We start from the raw sequence: 15,701 nt of genomic DNA, 5'->3' as shown, positions 1-15,701 counted from the left end.
TCGCTTCTTCTTAATTTTCTCTGTGTAGCTTATATTAAGAGGAAACACATGAGTCCAAGTTCTTGTCACATTCAGTGAACTGTAATGAATTATACAGCACAACACAACAAAGACGGCAGACAGGCAGACTGCAGCATATTTCGACCGGAAAGATCTTCACAGATTGCCTTTGTAAAGCAGTGTAAGTGTGCTGGCAGGGCATGTAACACGCTGGCCCGATGCACTCCCTCCACAGGAAACCGTTCCATCTTTTGATTTGATCTTTTTTAAAAGAAGAGAAATAAACACGACTTCTAGTTTTGACTTTGAATGCATGCGATTCAAACTTCTGTCTAGGGAAGGAAACTTTTCTTTGACTCTGGCATGAAACACTTCTTAATAGTGTTATCACGTAATGGGATTGCTCATCCGTAAATTACAGTTCTGTCATCATTTGCTTTCATGTAGTTCCAAATGTGCATGACTTTGTCCTCCATGGAACACACATGAAGCTATTTAGTGAAATGTCTAAGCTGCTCATTTCCATACAATGAAAGTGAATGGGGACTGCAGCTATCCAGCCAGATATTAAGTGAATGGCTTTGATTTCACACTATTGTATGGCTTTCACTTTTATTGTGCTTTTTTAACTGTTTGATGGCCACAATCCCCTTTCACTTTCATTGTAAGCTCTCATAAGAGTAAAGGCTTGTTATTGCCATGTATAATTCCATGAAGAACATTTCATATCCATGGAAACTTTGCACTGGACAAAAAGTTATTTACAGTGAAAAGTTATTTAGATTATTAAAAAGAATAATTTACTAAAAGGTTCTTTGGGGAACTCAAAAATTGTTATTTTATGGCATTACTGCAAAATCCCCTTTATGGAATCCCTCTTTATTTTAAGATTATGGAACATTTCAGCTTGAGCCTTCTAACCTATGGTCAAACCAAAAAGTATTGTTTTTTTTTCTAGTGGGTGCAGGACACTATAGTCCAGTTATGTAAGTGAGGATATCAAAATAAAATGAACTGTGACATATTATACCCAAAAATGATTCATACAGTGGACTATTTGGGACCAAAATTATTCAGACACTTTGACCTGACCATGCCTTAAGTGTTTTTTTCTTTAATTGCTAATGCAACCATTTACACCACAGACTGAACAATTTTAAGCATTGCTTGGTAATTGGTTGACCTAAATTGGTGTTAAATCTAATTGTGCACTTAAACATTAACATTGCTCTGTGGTCCAGTTCTGATGTTCACGTGCCTACTGTTGCCGCTTTCAGCGGTGGACAGGGGTCAGCTTGGACACCCTGACTGGTCTGCGGACTGAGGCTATGCAGCCCCATATGCAACAAACTGTGATGCACTGTGTATTCTGACACCTTTCTATCAGAACCAGCATAAACTTCTTGAGCAATTTGAGCTTCAGTAGCTTGTCTGTTTTGCCCACACGGGCCAGCCTTCGGTCCCCACGTGCGTCAATGAGCCTTGGCCGCCCATGACCCTGTCGCCGGTTCACCACTGTTCCTTCCTTGGAGCACTTTTGATAGATACTGACCACTGGAGACCGGGAACACCCCACAAGAGCTGCCGTTTTGGAGATGCTCTGACCTGGTCACAATTTGGCCCTTGTCAGACTCGCTCAAATCCTTACGCTTGCCCATTTTTCCTGCTTCTAACACATCAACTTTGAGGACAAAATGTTCACTTGCTGCCTAATATATCCCGCCAACTAACAGGTGCCGTGATGAAGAGATAATCAGTGTTATTCACTTCACCTGATTGGTGTATATTTATGTTCAGTTATGTTTATGAAATTTTTTGTTATCTGGGACTATCCTGTGTCCTCTGCTGTATCACCTGCATGCATGAATTATCGTGCTTGTTAATATAGCAAATCATAAACCATAACCTCATAACAAAGGATCTAATTAAAATATATAAACAACTTCTGTAATTGCGTAAATCAGTTTGAAAAACGAACGCAAATCTCTTCACTTTATGTGAGTATAAGTCATTTTTGCTTTTTGTTTTCCATGCATGGTAACCCCTCTTTTATGATATAAGGACAAGGGCAACGAGACAGTAAAACCATTAATGAGTGTGCTGTCCCTATTCAGCTTGTGATTAATGCTGTTTTTAGTTTTATAGGATTCTTCTTTGAGTAGACGTTCTTAAACATCAAGATCAGTGGGAAGGATTTACAGCTCATTAGCACTTGGTGGAGCCAAGATGTCTGTGTCGGTGTTAAAACGTGTTAATGTGGTACAAAAAATGTAGAATGTGCAGTTATGTAGTTTCAGACCAAGATTAGCCTTTAATTAGACTTCACAATAGCAATAGATATTTCACTAAAAAGTACATAATGCACACAGTAAAATCATCTTGGGAAAGTTATATCTGTGTAATTTCTGAAAAGTGATTCAGTATATCATTTAAAGGTCTATTCCAAGGTAATCAGGATTATTCCATTAACAAAAATGTAAGATAGGACTTGAATTAATGGGATTGTAAAAAGATTGTGCAAAAAGAGGCAAATTCCCAAATAGCTATTTGGCTTTTGGTTAACATTAACAAATAGCCCATGCAAAAAATGCAAAAAGAACGTTATTTCAGAAGCAGAGCAAGTAATTGCATTTTATGAAAGATTACGGAGTCATTTTTTCTTTAGAATAATATGCATTGATGAGGACAATAAAAACAGGGACTTGTGTTAACAAGGTAAATAGTCATTTTTAAATTCATGTTGACTTTAAATGGCCACATGGCTGAGTTTGGGCTTTAATAATAGCTACTAGAAACGGCAAGGCATACAGGCCATCATGTAAAAAGCAAGAGCAACCGGAAGGAAAATAAAGAGTTTAAAAAAAGAAGAGAAAACGCATAGGACAGTTTACTTCACAGCAAAGCCCCAAACGAGAGACGATGTGAGAGACTCTTCTAATCTCAGTGAGAACTTAAAAAAACATGTGAATGTGAAAAAAAAAGACAAGCAAAAACAACCATCTGTTAAAATGTCACAACAGCTTCAATGCATCTCTCCTCAAAGGAACCCGATCCCATCACAGGCCTCGTCCTCTATCTGTAAAACGCATTGCTGCTAATGACAGAGTGAGAGTCAGTCCCATCAGTGAGAGCAGGGAATGGTCCTATTAAGGAGGAAAAGTACTGTTTAAACTGAGAAGTTTCAGAGGAGCAGTTGTGAAAATGTTGGTGGAAGATGTCTCCCCTTCCACAGACAGAATAAGAAAGCGGGAGAGAGATGGAACAGATAGAGAGTGGGAGGCTGAGAGAAAGAGGAGATGGCAGGGCACAGCCGCATTGATTGGCTCCAGCTCGCCTGTGGGCTCTGTCGATTGTGCCCCCTCTTAAAAGGTTGCAGTGTTATTAAAAGGTTTCCTTTATCTGTCCGTCACCCTTCTGCTCTAATGATGGTGAGCAGGAGAGGAGGAGCGGAGAGAGATGGGTCTGTCAGAGTCACTTCCTTCCTGTCTCTTTGCTCCCTGCAGTAATTCCCTCCACAGCTGGGCTACCATCCTACTGATGTTACTCTTGTATGTGCCATTAATAGATGATTATTTGTGATAATGATTATGATCCTAATTGTAACTTTATTATAACGTATGTACTGCTGAAAAAACTGTGTAAGGAAAGATTGTTGGTATATTGCTGGATTTCTAGCTGACAAATGCCCTTAGTTAGACAAACTAACTAGCATTGCCAGGCTGGGAGACCAGCTAGACCATTTAATGACCAGATTCCCAGCCTATTAGTTTAGTCTGTTTTTGCTTTTTTGTAGGTGGTGTCCCAGGGCGACCAGCTGACAAATGCCCAACACCCCTTTAAAACCAGCTAAACTACCAGCTTGACCAGGCGGGGAAGCTGATCTTCAGATGGTCTAGTTGGTTTCCAAAAAACTAGTGGCTGACAAGCAGACGAATGGTCAAACCCCCTCTAAAACTTGTGTATCAGACGTGCCTAACTAGTTTGGCCTTGCAAGGAATCTGGTCTTCATATGGTCTAACTGGTCTCCAAGAAAACAGTGGGTGACCAGCAGACAAATGGCCAGAACTCCCCTAAAACTGGCTAAACAGATCAGACTAACCAGTTTGGCCAAGCTAGGAGACCAGCTAACCTCTTAAGGCTGGTTTAAGCAGTTTTTTTCCCCCACAGGGTTAATCCAGGGAACATTATTTTGAAGGATTAGCAACTTTTTCTATCACTTTCTCTCTTTTTCTGTCTGTTTGTCCTCACCCCCTCACCTTGTACTTCCAAACAAACTCTAAACAAACACCAGCCTCCTGACTAGTTATCAGTATGCTCTGAAATGTTTATAAAATGAAATGATGTGCCAAATGAATATGCTCACCGGGGAAAAAAACATCCAGAGGTAAATACTCATAATCAGAAACAGGTGTCTCGCAGCAAGCAGGTGTTTGTGTTCGTTAGAGAGAGTTCGAGCAGTACAGAGACTTTTATCCTGTGTTCTGACACAGGGTGCCAGACTCACTCTACTATCCAGCTGTGCTCGTTGACCCTTGCCCACTCAAATCCTGTCCGCTCAACACAGAGAACACATTTGCAAGCTAGAAACAGTTTGGTAGGTCACCTTTTGAGAACAGAACTTTCATCCTTGGGTTTCGACTTTTTTAAATTGTGAGCTTGTTCTCAAATAAGTCATTGGAGGACAACATAGAGCACTGATCCAGTCAATGACCTGAATACTGCTCCACTGAGTCCAAACATAGCCATCGACCCACTCCTGCAAAGCGCGCCAAATCACCGACACACAACTACGGCCGGTATTGGCAAAGTCAATGGGATTCACCAGCTCTGTCCATTAATGTGGTCAATGAGCCAGTCTTCCACTAAATACAGATTCTGCTTCAAGAAGGCTGTTCCAAAACACGGGACATGGGAAAGGCAGAGGCCAGGGACCGGCATCCGAATGCAGGGCACCAATCTGGGATTTCACACATGAAGGATCCCACACCTGGTCTGTAGAGGACTCTCAGGCTATTGAGCTTGCTACATTGAGTTTTGTCCCGAGTTGACTCTCAGATGCAGCTCTGACCTCAACTTGACACTGTAACAAAAACGAGCCACCCGAGGGCTCTGCCTGTCATTTCCCATTCAAAGACTCATGTATCCTACCCCAACTGATTCAGTTTGCATTCTTTCATGCAAGTACAGAGGATTTGGCACGCAAGTGCCATGGTCAAACTGTGGGTTCAAATTCAGCTTAGAACCACTCACGTAATACTGCATCCTAATTATGTGACTCCTATTTTTGTTCTTTTCATCCAAAAATAGTTGGTGTTGTAGAAAATACCTGAATAGCACTTGCTTATGAACTTTTTGTCCCTTTAATTTGCTTAATTGTTCACTAAAGGTTCTGAAGGAAGTTTGGGACGAGGACTGGGATTTGGGGAACATTGTCTACACCCTGACCAACAGAAGGAGAGGAGAGGCATCTGTCACTTATGCTGAGAGCCATGACCAGGTTAGTAATTTGTAAATTTGATTAAAGATTTAGCAGAACTTTCATTTCTCAACCAGCTGCACCAGAATGATGGTCAGCCAAGTTTTGCTGGTCACCATTCACAAACACTTTGGTGTAACTTGATGTTTTCTTTACATTATACAACGTTGCACACGCTCACATCTCTATGCTTGTTGCTAGGCGTTGGTTGGGGACAAGTCGCTGGCGTTTTGGCTGATGGACAAAGAGATGTACACCAACATGAGTGCTCTTATTGCCATGACGCCCGTTATTGACCGTGGCATCCAGCTGCATAAACTCATCCGTCTCCTCACTCACAGTCTGGGAGGGGAGGGCTACCTCAACTTTATGGGTGAGTCTCCTTGGAAACCAGTTTTGATAGATACTTTGCTGTAAAGTGCAAGTGAAGAGGAAGTGGGTTTGTTGGAGTTCTTGGCAGGTGTAAACAAGTTTTGTAGTTTGAATAAGGTTTGTGCTGATCATATATTTCTGAATCGTCCTCCTAACAATTTTACAAATGGTTAGTTCCAAATATTGGTGTAGTTACAATTGGTTACAATTGTAGTTACAATTCTACCACCATAGACAACACACCATTTCTCCACCCCTGGCTCCGTTCAAGACAAGCACGTTTTTTGGGCTTGAGTTGAACCGATCGTTTTGGCCCGGCACACCTTTTTATGCAGTGGAAACAAACTGAACGGTTTGAGAATTAGGACCAGCCTGGAACTCGCATGCAAACCATGTCGGTGTCGCTATCAGACTAGTGGCCAAAAAGAAAGCTAAGTAAGTGTGTACACAGCTATACAGGAAAAGAAGCTGCGCTCAGTCGTGCTAGGCTTGAGGCGGTAAAAGATTGCTGTCTAGATGAGTAAAGATGTCTTTCATTACAAGCGCACTCCTCTTCTATCAAACACATAAAAGCATTTCACTTTGTCTCCTCATCCATGTCTGTGTGACAATACTAAAAACAGTAATATGTCCAAAGGTCACCATTTTTTGGTATCTCTCCATCTGCAAATAGTAAGTAAAGGCACTTTGGTATAATTGCACACAAAGGCGAGTGGTAGAGCACATTCAAAGAGGAAAAAAAGGAAAATATGCCTGACACTTGAAACAGTCAAGGCCAGACGGCAAACAGCAGTGCCATCAGATCGATGGCGAGGCAGTCGTTTAGCCCGTGTTGAGCGAGAACAAATTGTTCAAGCAAAAGAATCAATCCGACATGTCAAGCCCAAAGCTCCTCATCCTCGAAAATTCCTCTTAACTCAAAGTAAGAGAAAGGCCAGAACTAGAAAAAAGGAACATTTGGTGAACATGGAAGAGGACATACCTGCATTTCAAGAGGAAATTATTTTGGAAGGCCCAGAATGCTGTGCTCGCTGTGTATATAATCAAATTTTAGTTTAACTCTTTTTAGTGATGCTTTTCAATCAGAGAGTTACTCAAATAAAGACAATACAGTGTTTGTTTCGACATATTCGGTTGTTAAGTCTGACGTCACGCGGCGGCGCTTCCGGGTCCAAACACTCAATCTCATACCACTAGAAAAACAACAAATGGTGCTAATATACACACACAATGTATAACCTTTATCTCCATACCAAAATTCCAGATGGCCAGACAGTGATTCATCTTTTATAAATTGTTAAAATATTCATGTCTGTGACGCTGTGAGCACAGAGACTGTTGTGCAGACTGTAAGTATTTAAAATGTTTAATATGAATAAATACCACTCATATACGGCCGTCGATGGCATTCTCAAGTGAACGAGTTGAGGCTTGGACCCAGAAACGGCGTTCCTTACGTCACGACTTAACAAGCGGCTAGACCAAGAAATCCAGATAAGATTAGACAAAAGCATTCCTTACTCTCTGAGTCAGTTACTTACAAAAAATAAAAAATAATAATAAAGGATTATAAATGCTTACTCCAAAACATATATAATACAAAACGATATAAGTGATATTAAATTTAAATATACATGTATAAATATTAGTACATATCATGTGGTGGCAATAGAGACAAAATCCAGCAAAAATTTAAACATTACTTGGGAAAAGAAAAAAAAACCTTGCACCTTCATAGACAATCTCTGGAAAACCTAATTATTTCCCTTTGTTATGTAGTTTCTTGAAGTTTCTTAATCAATCAGGGTCGAGAGACAGGACAAGACCAACAAGGGTCAAATGCAAAGGAAAGGTTTCTTAGGAAAATAAAAAAAAATTTAAAGTGCAAGAGGAAAGGTTGCCAAATCATTTGGAAATGTTCTGTTCTGTCAATCATTGTGAATCTAATTTTTTCTATTTGAATAAACTGCAACAGGTTATGCATCCAATGAATATATCTGGGTGGAAGGATTTTTTCCAGTTAATTAGTATTAGTCTTTTTGCAATTATTAAACAGAAGGCTTTTGACTGAGGAGATGATAAGGACACCTTTGTGGGGTTAAGACCAAATACCGCTACCAAGGGGCACGGATCAACATTTAAAATAAAAATGTTAGAGATTGACTTGAAGATTGATGTCCAGAAAGAAGTCAAAGCTGGGCAAAGCAAAAATTATGATAAAGAGTAGCCGAAGCTTGTCGACAGCGGTCACAAGTAGGATCGAGGTCTGGTATTTTTCACAGTTTAGCTTTTGTCCGGTAAATTCTGTGTAACAACTTAAACTGTATTAGTGAGTGACGTGCGCAAATAGAGGAGGTATGAACACGACAAAGGGCCTACCTCATCAGTAAAAATGTGGTCAAGATCAGATTCCCAACTCTGCTTTATTTTAGAAATGGGTGCAACAAATGTTTTGTAAATATTGGAGACAGCACCTTTTAGAGACTTTTATTTCCAAAACTTGATCAATCTCTTGTTATATTTAAATTGTATACGATTTTTGCCTGGTGGACGATAAAATTGCCATAAAAAATCTCATAAAAACCAGAAGAAAGGACCCTGGGTGAACCCCTTTGAAGTATGACGTGACATAAACTAAACCGCTTAACTCTGGTTGACATGTTTTCCCGTGATGATGCAATGAAAGAAAACCTGTATTCATTTCCCTCTTGTAAACAACCCCTTTAAGACATTATCCAATTTGCCTCAATAAAATGGGACTCCCAAACTGATTTCCCTCAGCTCTAGAGAGTAGTAAAGCAAAACATAGTCAATTCTTTTTCTTTTCTTTTTTCAGTAACTGAATTATGAAGTAGTGCAAACTGCGTAAAGAAGCACTTGGTGGAATAGAGCGAGTTTGTCCTGGCTGTGCAGGTGAAAGACTACACCGCATTCCTTCTCAAATCAATGCTCAGTTTTGCTCAAATCCATCCACGCAAACACATTGATCTCTCTCCCCTCTAACGCTGTTAATTAGCATGCTGCGACTACATCATCTCCTGCACCAGCCGACACGCTAGCACAGCTCTGTAAATATTCCAGCCTGTTTCTGAGGTCGCTGTTTGAACTGTGAAAGCTGCTTCAGGCTTGGCAGATTAATATCCGTTGGTTCATGAGATGGTTGTGGTGCACGTCCATTCCTCTCTGCCCTCTTTCTCTCCGGATCATTGTGCTATTGGACATTGATGTTAGCAGTGTTCCTCCTCTGATTAGTAGTTCTCTCTCATTGTTTTTGGCTTCTCTCCTAGGAACTAGAGAACTGATCAGAAATCGTTACGCCTGTCTGCCTCTGCTGTTTGTTATTACAACCATCATTGCAGATCGCTGTTATTTAGCATGTACATACATGGGCTAAATTGGGATTTTGGAGGTGGGAGAACATTATATATCTGGTGGTGATCGTGGTGTCCTGCTGAATGGATGGATACTAGGGATGTCAATTTAGACACATTCCCATGATCAATCGTTGTTTAAAGCTGCTGTCCGTAACTTTTTTTTTGTTCAAGATTTACAAAAAATTATATAATGAGAATGTACAACATGAATCCATTTTCCAAACCGTTTTTTTGTCTTACCCTGAATCATTATGGTACACTTATAATAAGTGTTTATATTGGGACTATTTCAGACCGGTCTGGTAGGAACCGCTGCGGAGGAGCACAGTCCCTGCGTGACGCGCCATAGACATAAACAGAGAGAAGTAGCTCCGGCTGCAATGTTCTTCCGCAAAACGCATGCAGTTCTGTTTATTAACCGCTAGAGCGCAAAAAGTTACGGACTTGATTAATCTTTAGCCTTATTACTGCAATATGCGTCTACAGCAGTGGCTTATACAGGGTTCCCGCGGGGTCTTAAAATGTCTAAAATTATTATTTTTTAATTCAAAAACGGCCAGATTTTCATCTGAGGTCTTAAATTTAATTCAGTTAGGTCTAAAAAAAAAAGGGTTTATCCTTGTTCATTTCCAGAAATGTATTAACGTTACACAGTAGCAAAATGGTATCGAATCGTAGACTACAAAGCGGAGCTCTAGGGTCTTTGCTACGCTGCCCTCAGAACGTTCGTTCGGTGTGTATTAGCTCTTTCTGGGGGATATTGGTGTTGGTACACGTTTGCGGTGTTAAAACTACAAATCCCGTGATGAAGGCAATTACCTGCCCGCAAAATACGTCTGCGTTTAATAACGTTGTATTTTGTTGGACAGAATGAGGAAGACAAGCATTGTTTTATATTATTCTATACAGTGATAAAGTCTGCACTCAATCACCACTGCATACCTTATTATTATGAAAATAGTGAAGAACTCAAATACACCATATCTTGATGCAGTCGTGTTTATTTCATCAGTAAAAGCGTTTCAATCTTCTGTTTATCCTACATTGCTAGCCTCACATTAGGGCTAACGATTACTTCTCTGAGGCAAATGTGGAGTTTCTGTTCGAGGGCGCCCTCTGGCTTCCAATATGAATGAAACGTTTGGGTAACAAATAAGAAAAATAATACTTCTCTCTAAATAAATTTATATGACAATCCATGTTTTTCTCCAATGTACAGTTTTTTCCCCACAGTGGATGCATAAGAGGCTCATATTGCATATTAAATACATAGACTTTAAGAAATTGATATCACAGATAAAAAGCACAGAATTTCATTTATTTTTTATTTTTTACAATAAATCCTTAGACCTTTCTAATGATTTTTAGTCATATGCTGTCTGCATATTAACAGGTAACCCAGCAGTTTTCTGTAAAATGTAAATGTTATTATTATTAATATAATTATTATATTGTTATATTTATTCTTAAATACTAAATTTTTTTAAATAATGAAAATGTTATTGTAATAGTAATATTTCAAATTTTGTTAAATATTTGTATTTATCGAACATAATAATTATTATTAGTCTCATTAATATATAAACATTAATATATAAAATGTTATATGCATACACTTTTCATTTGTAAAAAAAAAAAAAAAAAACCCGCATTTTAACCAGAATAATCGCAGTTTGGAGTAGCCAGTTCAATCTCTATTAGGCTATTAATATGCTGTTTTGTCTATATCTATTCTATTTGAGGGCAAGTTTGTTTTAGTCTATTTTCATTTTGGGCATTTGGCACGTTGTTGGCTGTGGAGGGTTACTAATGTCATTGCTTTATCTGTAAATTAAATTAATGCTTTTTCAATGATTTAATTTTTTATTTTTTTATTTCTGTGATTTAAATAATTTTGGTAATGCGTCGTAATTTCAGTCTTTATGGTCTTAAAATGTCTTAAAAAGGTCTTAAATTTGACTTACTGAAACATACAAGAAACCTGTTATAGTCAACAGCACGACAGGGTGTGCAAATGCTGCTCAAAAAAACATGTTCCTCACCAAATTAATAAGAAGAGTTTTTAGTCTAAATAAAGGGATTGTAAAGTGAGACAATATGATTAATCATTTAATTAAATTACTTATTTAATAATCAAATATAATGAGTAATACAACGCGTCACCAACGCCGCCTCAGATGCTGGTCAGAACGTGTGGGCGCGCACTTCCTGGAACAACACGCTGAACACGGCAACGAAACCCAATGAATTCACAACGATTTACTAAAATAGTGTTCTCGTCACTGTTATGTAATATGACAGTCCCAATCATAGTTATTATTAGTCATGCGTTGCTGTTTGAGCTGCGTGCGCTGAATGAACACTGGTAAACTGGAGCACTTTACTAGCGCGTAATTTAACTCAATGAAACGCATCCTATATGTGATTACTCGGATATGTATAAAATTAACATAATATTACAAATTATATCTGCACAAAATGATGCGAATGCACAAGTGAACTAAGTTACGCTTTATTCAGAATGTGTGACTCGTGTTGTGGACGCGTTCTTCCTGGAACAACGCGATGAAAGACGGCAACTAAACCCAAATAATTCACAATATTGTTCTCTTTATAATGTTATGTAATATGACAGTACCAATCATAGTCATTATTAGTTGTGCAATTATGTTTGAGCTGCATGCGCTGAAGCTGGTCACCGGCACTTACTACCGCATTCTTAACCAAATGCATCCTATATGAGATAAATCAGATATAGATAGGCCAACACAAAATAAACACATTACAACTTGCACACAAATGCTTATAGTCTTTTTGTTAACTCCAGCTGTGTGTAACCTCGTGTCTGCTTTACGTGTTTTATGGTTGAGCAGCAAGCATGATCCTGCTTAATCGACGATCGATATGTTTTATCGATTAAATGTATTACCGACAATTAATCGATCATCGATTAATTGTTGACATTCCTCCTAATGGATACAGTAGCATATTATGGGCCAGCTTTACTAAACAGGGCAAATTAGTGTGAGAGCTGTTATGGAAAATGTAATCAACGAAGGATATGAATAATTATATTCATATATCAAAGAATATTATACCACATAAGAGAATGTATTGCTATGCAGGACTGCGAGTTAAAATCAGTAAGACGGTGGGACCAGCAAAGTGACCTTAGTGACCTAAATGTGCGATGAAAGACATATGGGGTTATTTGAGTGTGTGTGGAAATTTACAGGAGGAGGGCTGTGTGTGACCTTTTTTGAACTAGAAGAGTTGCTCTTTTGTTATGACTTGCAGGCAATGCTCTGCAGACATTCAGATGACTCTTCTTTCACAAAAGAGTAAACCATTTTATTAAATTATTAAGATTTGTCTCTTATTCAGAGTTGATTAGAAAATTGCCACAACACAGCACAATTCCAAAAAAGCACCAATGGGAGTGGAAAGTTCTGCATTTGATCTACTTACGACACGCAAATTAAAGAACACAGACGCAGCCAAATTATTTCCATAATGACCAGCGTAATCTACTAGTTAGCGTCTGGTTTAAGACATGCTTTTTTGGGCAGGTAAATAATGGTGCAAACACCAGTAAATTGACGAGCGCATGATTCATTTAAATACTCTCCTATACATTTTGCATCTGAAAGGGAAATTCCTACAAATGCATATGCAATAAGGTCACCTGCAAAAATAACTCTGTCCTAATTATTCACTATGTGTCTTTAGTAAATCCTGACAGTAGTTTTTTAACGCTAAAACAGGGTTTGGGCTGGTGCAGCTGTTAATTTAAAATTTGTCCCTAAGTGTAGTTTTAAACAGTCATTTTTGATATTTAGGTTTATATTATCTACATCAGCTAATGTTTATCGTTACATACAATCATCCGATATAAAGTATGTTTTCAGAAGTACAAAAACACTACAGTATTTTCTCTTTTAAATAGCTCATTGCTTTTTTCCAACATGCCAGCAGAGCAAATAATCCACAAATTTAAACCCCATATCTGCGCACATCCAAGGATTCAGGGTTAGCGTGGGAGAAATAAGAAGAAAAGTTTCAAGTAAAAAGGAGGTTAAATAAAAACAAGAACAAATCATCCTGTCACTGGTGTATGTGGAAGTGGAAGCAGGAAAACACCAGTCCTGATTAATAGAAATTTCAGCAGGAGATCAGAGAAGCATTAGCCTGACAGCGCGGAGGCTGCCAGACAAGGCCTGAGAAGCACACAGGAAGGCAATGTGCCTGAAGAGGCTTTAATTGAATTTGAAAGGGGTGCCATTTTCTTCGTGCAGCGAAAGAGTTTCATTTGTGGGCGGGAAGCGTTGGCCTATATTTATTTATTTGACTCTCTTTTTCAAGTACCTCTTCAGTCTTTTTTTCAATGGAACACGGTAGGTTGAGAACTCGGAAACAGGGAACAAAGCGTGCTTTTCCCCTCATCTGTTTGTTTCGGATATCGCTTGTTAGTTTGACTGCTCTTGCAGTTGTCCATTAGTTTTACAATCATTACGTTCTGTCCCTGCTGGTTCACTAGCTAGAACTTTTGTATTTAGAACATAGTTTGGTTTGATAAAAGGCCTTGTGAGAAACCCAATTTAGGGGCTTTTATTTCTGTGTATCATTGAAGTAAATGTGACTAAACTTGGAAAATAATTTGCATTACTCGTGAACTTGAAGCTGATCCTGAACTAGACATGGCTAGAAAGTGTCCAAACAAACAAATTTTTGTGAAATATTTGGCTTGAAAAGTGTTATTTGCTGTCTTTCCTTAACAAAATAGCACATAAAGTGGGATTTATTTTATTTACTGCAATGGCATTTGTGCATTTTAAGGGTGGCTTAAGTATCCAAATACATTTGAGGTCCAGTGAATGTGCGTGTTATTAGATTTGGGGTGAAGTAAAGGCATATGTTTGCTTCTACTGGAATAGAGAGGAAGTTATTCCTCCTATTAGACAGACTCCTATTCCCCCTAATTAAGACAGGAAGAGTCAGACGGCAAGCACAATTGCACACTAAACAAAAGCAGACACACAGACTGTATATTTAAAAGGACCCAGCTAAACTTGCTCCAGGTTATTAAGACAGAAGTTTTGAGTGTTGTTTTGGCAGAGGTCTTACCCAGCATTCTTAACATGGAAACCACAAGGTCGTAGCCTTTGTGATGCAAAAGAGTCTTGATCTTGCTGTTTTGTTGTCTGAATGCCCCTCTTGTGACTGTCACAAACATAATGCAAAAAGTAACTTTTTGTATGTATAAGCATATTTTTGTATAAAGGTACAAAATTAGCATATTCAGTGGCTCTTGCCAAGGCATACTCTATTATTGCTTCTACTTACGGATTTAAGTGAGTACTACAGACATAAGTGTGTGCGTGATGACATTTCAAGTAACTGGACTTAAAGTGCCCCAATTATGGTTTTTCGAATATTCCCTTTCATCCAGTGTGTAATATAGCTGTTTGTGAATGTAAACGTTCTGCAAAGTTGTAAAGTCGAAAGGGCACGGTTAGGGTTGTGCCGATATCATTGTCCATCGTGATGCCACGCCCCCGTTGCGAGTCTTGTTGTGAGTGCGACACACACTAATCCTCTTCTATAGTTAAACTAAAAACTTAGCATGGATTGCTCTGTAAACTAAATTGAGAATATAACTAATATAGCCTACATTTTGAAATATTTTGAGGCTGAAACATCCATTTCATAAGCATGCGTGTTTATTTTAGCACTTCCGTCAGTGAAACAACACACTACAGCCTATTAAAACATTTAAACGATTATCAGTAAATAATGGTAACCTAAAGAATATAAGAAAATTAAATATTAGTCAAAAAAAAAATTTCATACTATTACCTTCTTTTCGAATATCTTCGTCTTCATGTTTTCTCCTGATGCTGCAAAGCAACACTTGTTGTAAAAGGTCTAAAGAGCCAATTTGATCTTCCACAGGGTCAAGACATTTAGGCAATGTTTGATTATTCACTGCCAGAGAAAACGAAACTAAAATCACCGGTGTGTGTGAAATGCGCTATTCAAATAAACTTGAGGCGCCTTACCTAGAAGGAAGCAACTTTTTTTCCCTCACGTGCAACCTAGCGCGGATTAGTCATTATTTGGATTAGTAAAATAACGAAATGATAGTTTTTAAGTAGAAAATGCCGCATTATCCCATTATATTAATTTTCCGGCTAACTGGCTAACTCACATTATTACTGTCTTACTGAAATGCTAATCAGCTGTGGACCACAATTACCTAAAACTGTGTCTATCAATGCAGATTGTGTCAATCTTAATACTTTGAGTAAAGATATAGGATGGAGCAAGATTTGTTTTACAAATGTTTGTTACATCAGGCTAACGTTGCTGTATGCGCTGTGATTGATACAGTTCCCGACTGTGCACTGGAATAAATTAGAAATATACACATGGGTTTGTTGATGGACATACATTTGTTAATGCTGATGGTGAGGAATTAC

At 38.5% G+C, this 15,701-nt stretch overlaps 1 protein-coding gene across 1 annotated transcript in view; it reads left to right on the top strand.

The window, feature by feature from the left end:
- gbe1a (glucan (1,4-alpha-), branching enzyme 1a) overlaps window positions 1–15,701 on the top strand; it is a gene marked incomplete at both ends in the record, with an annotated part of 227,583 nt that overhangs the window by 148,441 nt on the left and 63,441 nt on the right. The window contains 2 exons of the mRNA XM_079805237.1: window positions 5,387–5,497; window positions 5,678–5,849. Of these exons, the coding sequence (XP_079661363.1) occupies window positions 5,387–5,497; window positions 5,678–5,849 (283 nt within the window). The remainder of the gene's footprint in view (window positions 1–5,386; window positions 5,498–5,677; window positions 5,850–15,701) is intronic.

Source organism: Gobio gobio, assembly GCF_949357685.1.
Source record: "Gobio gobio genome assembly, chromosome: 22".
Taxonomy (NCBI): domain Eukaryota; kingdom Metazoa; phylum Chordata; class Actinopteri; order Cypriniformes; family Gobionidae; genus Gobio; species Gobio gobio.
The sequence above is the reverse complement of the archived record's forward strand: the minus strand, read 5'-3'. Positions and strand labels throughout refer to the sequence as shown.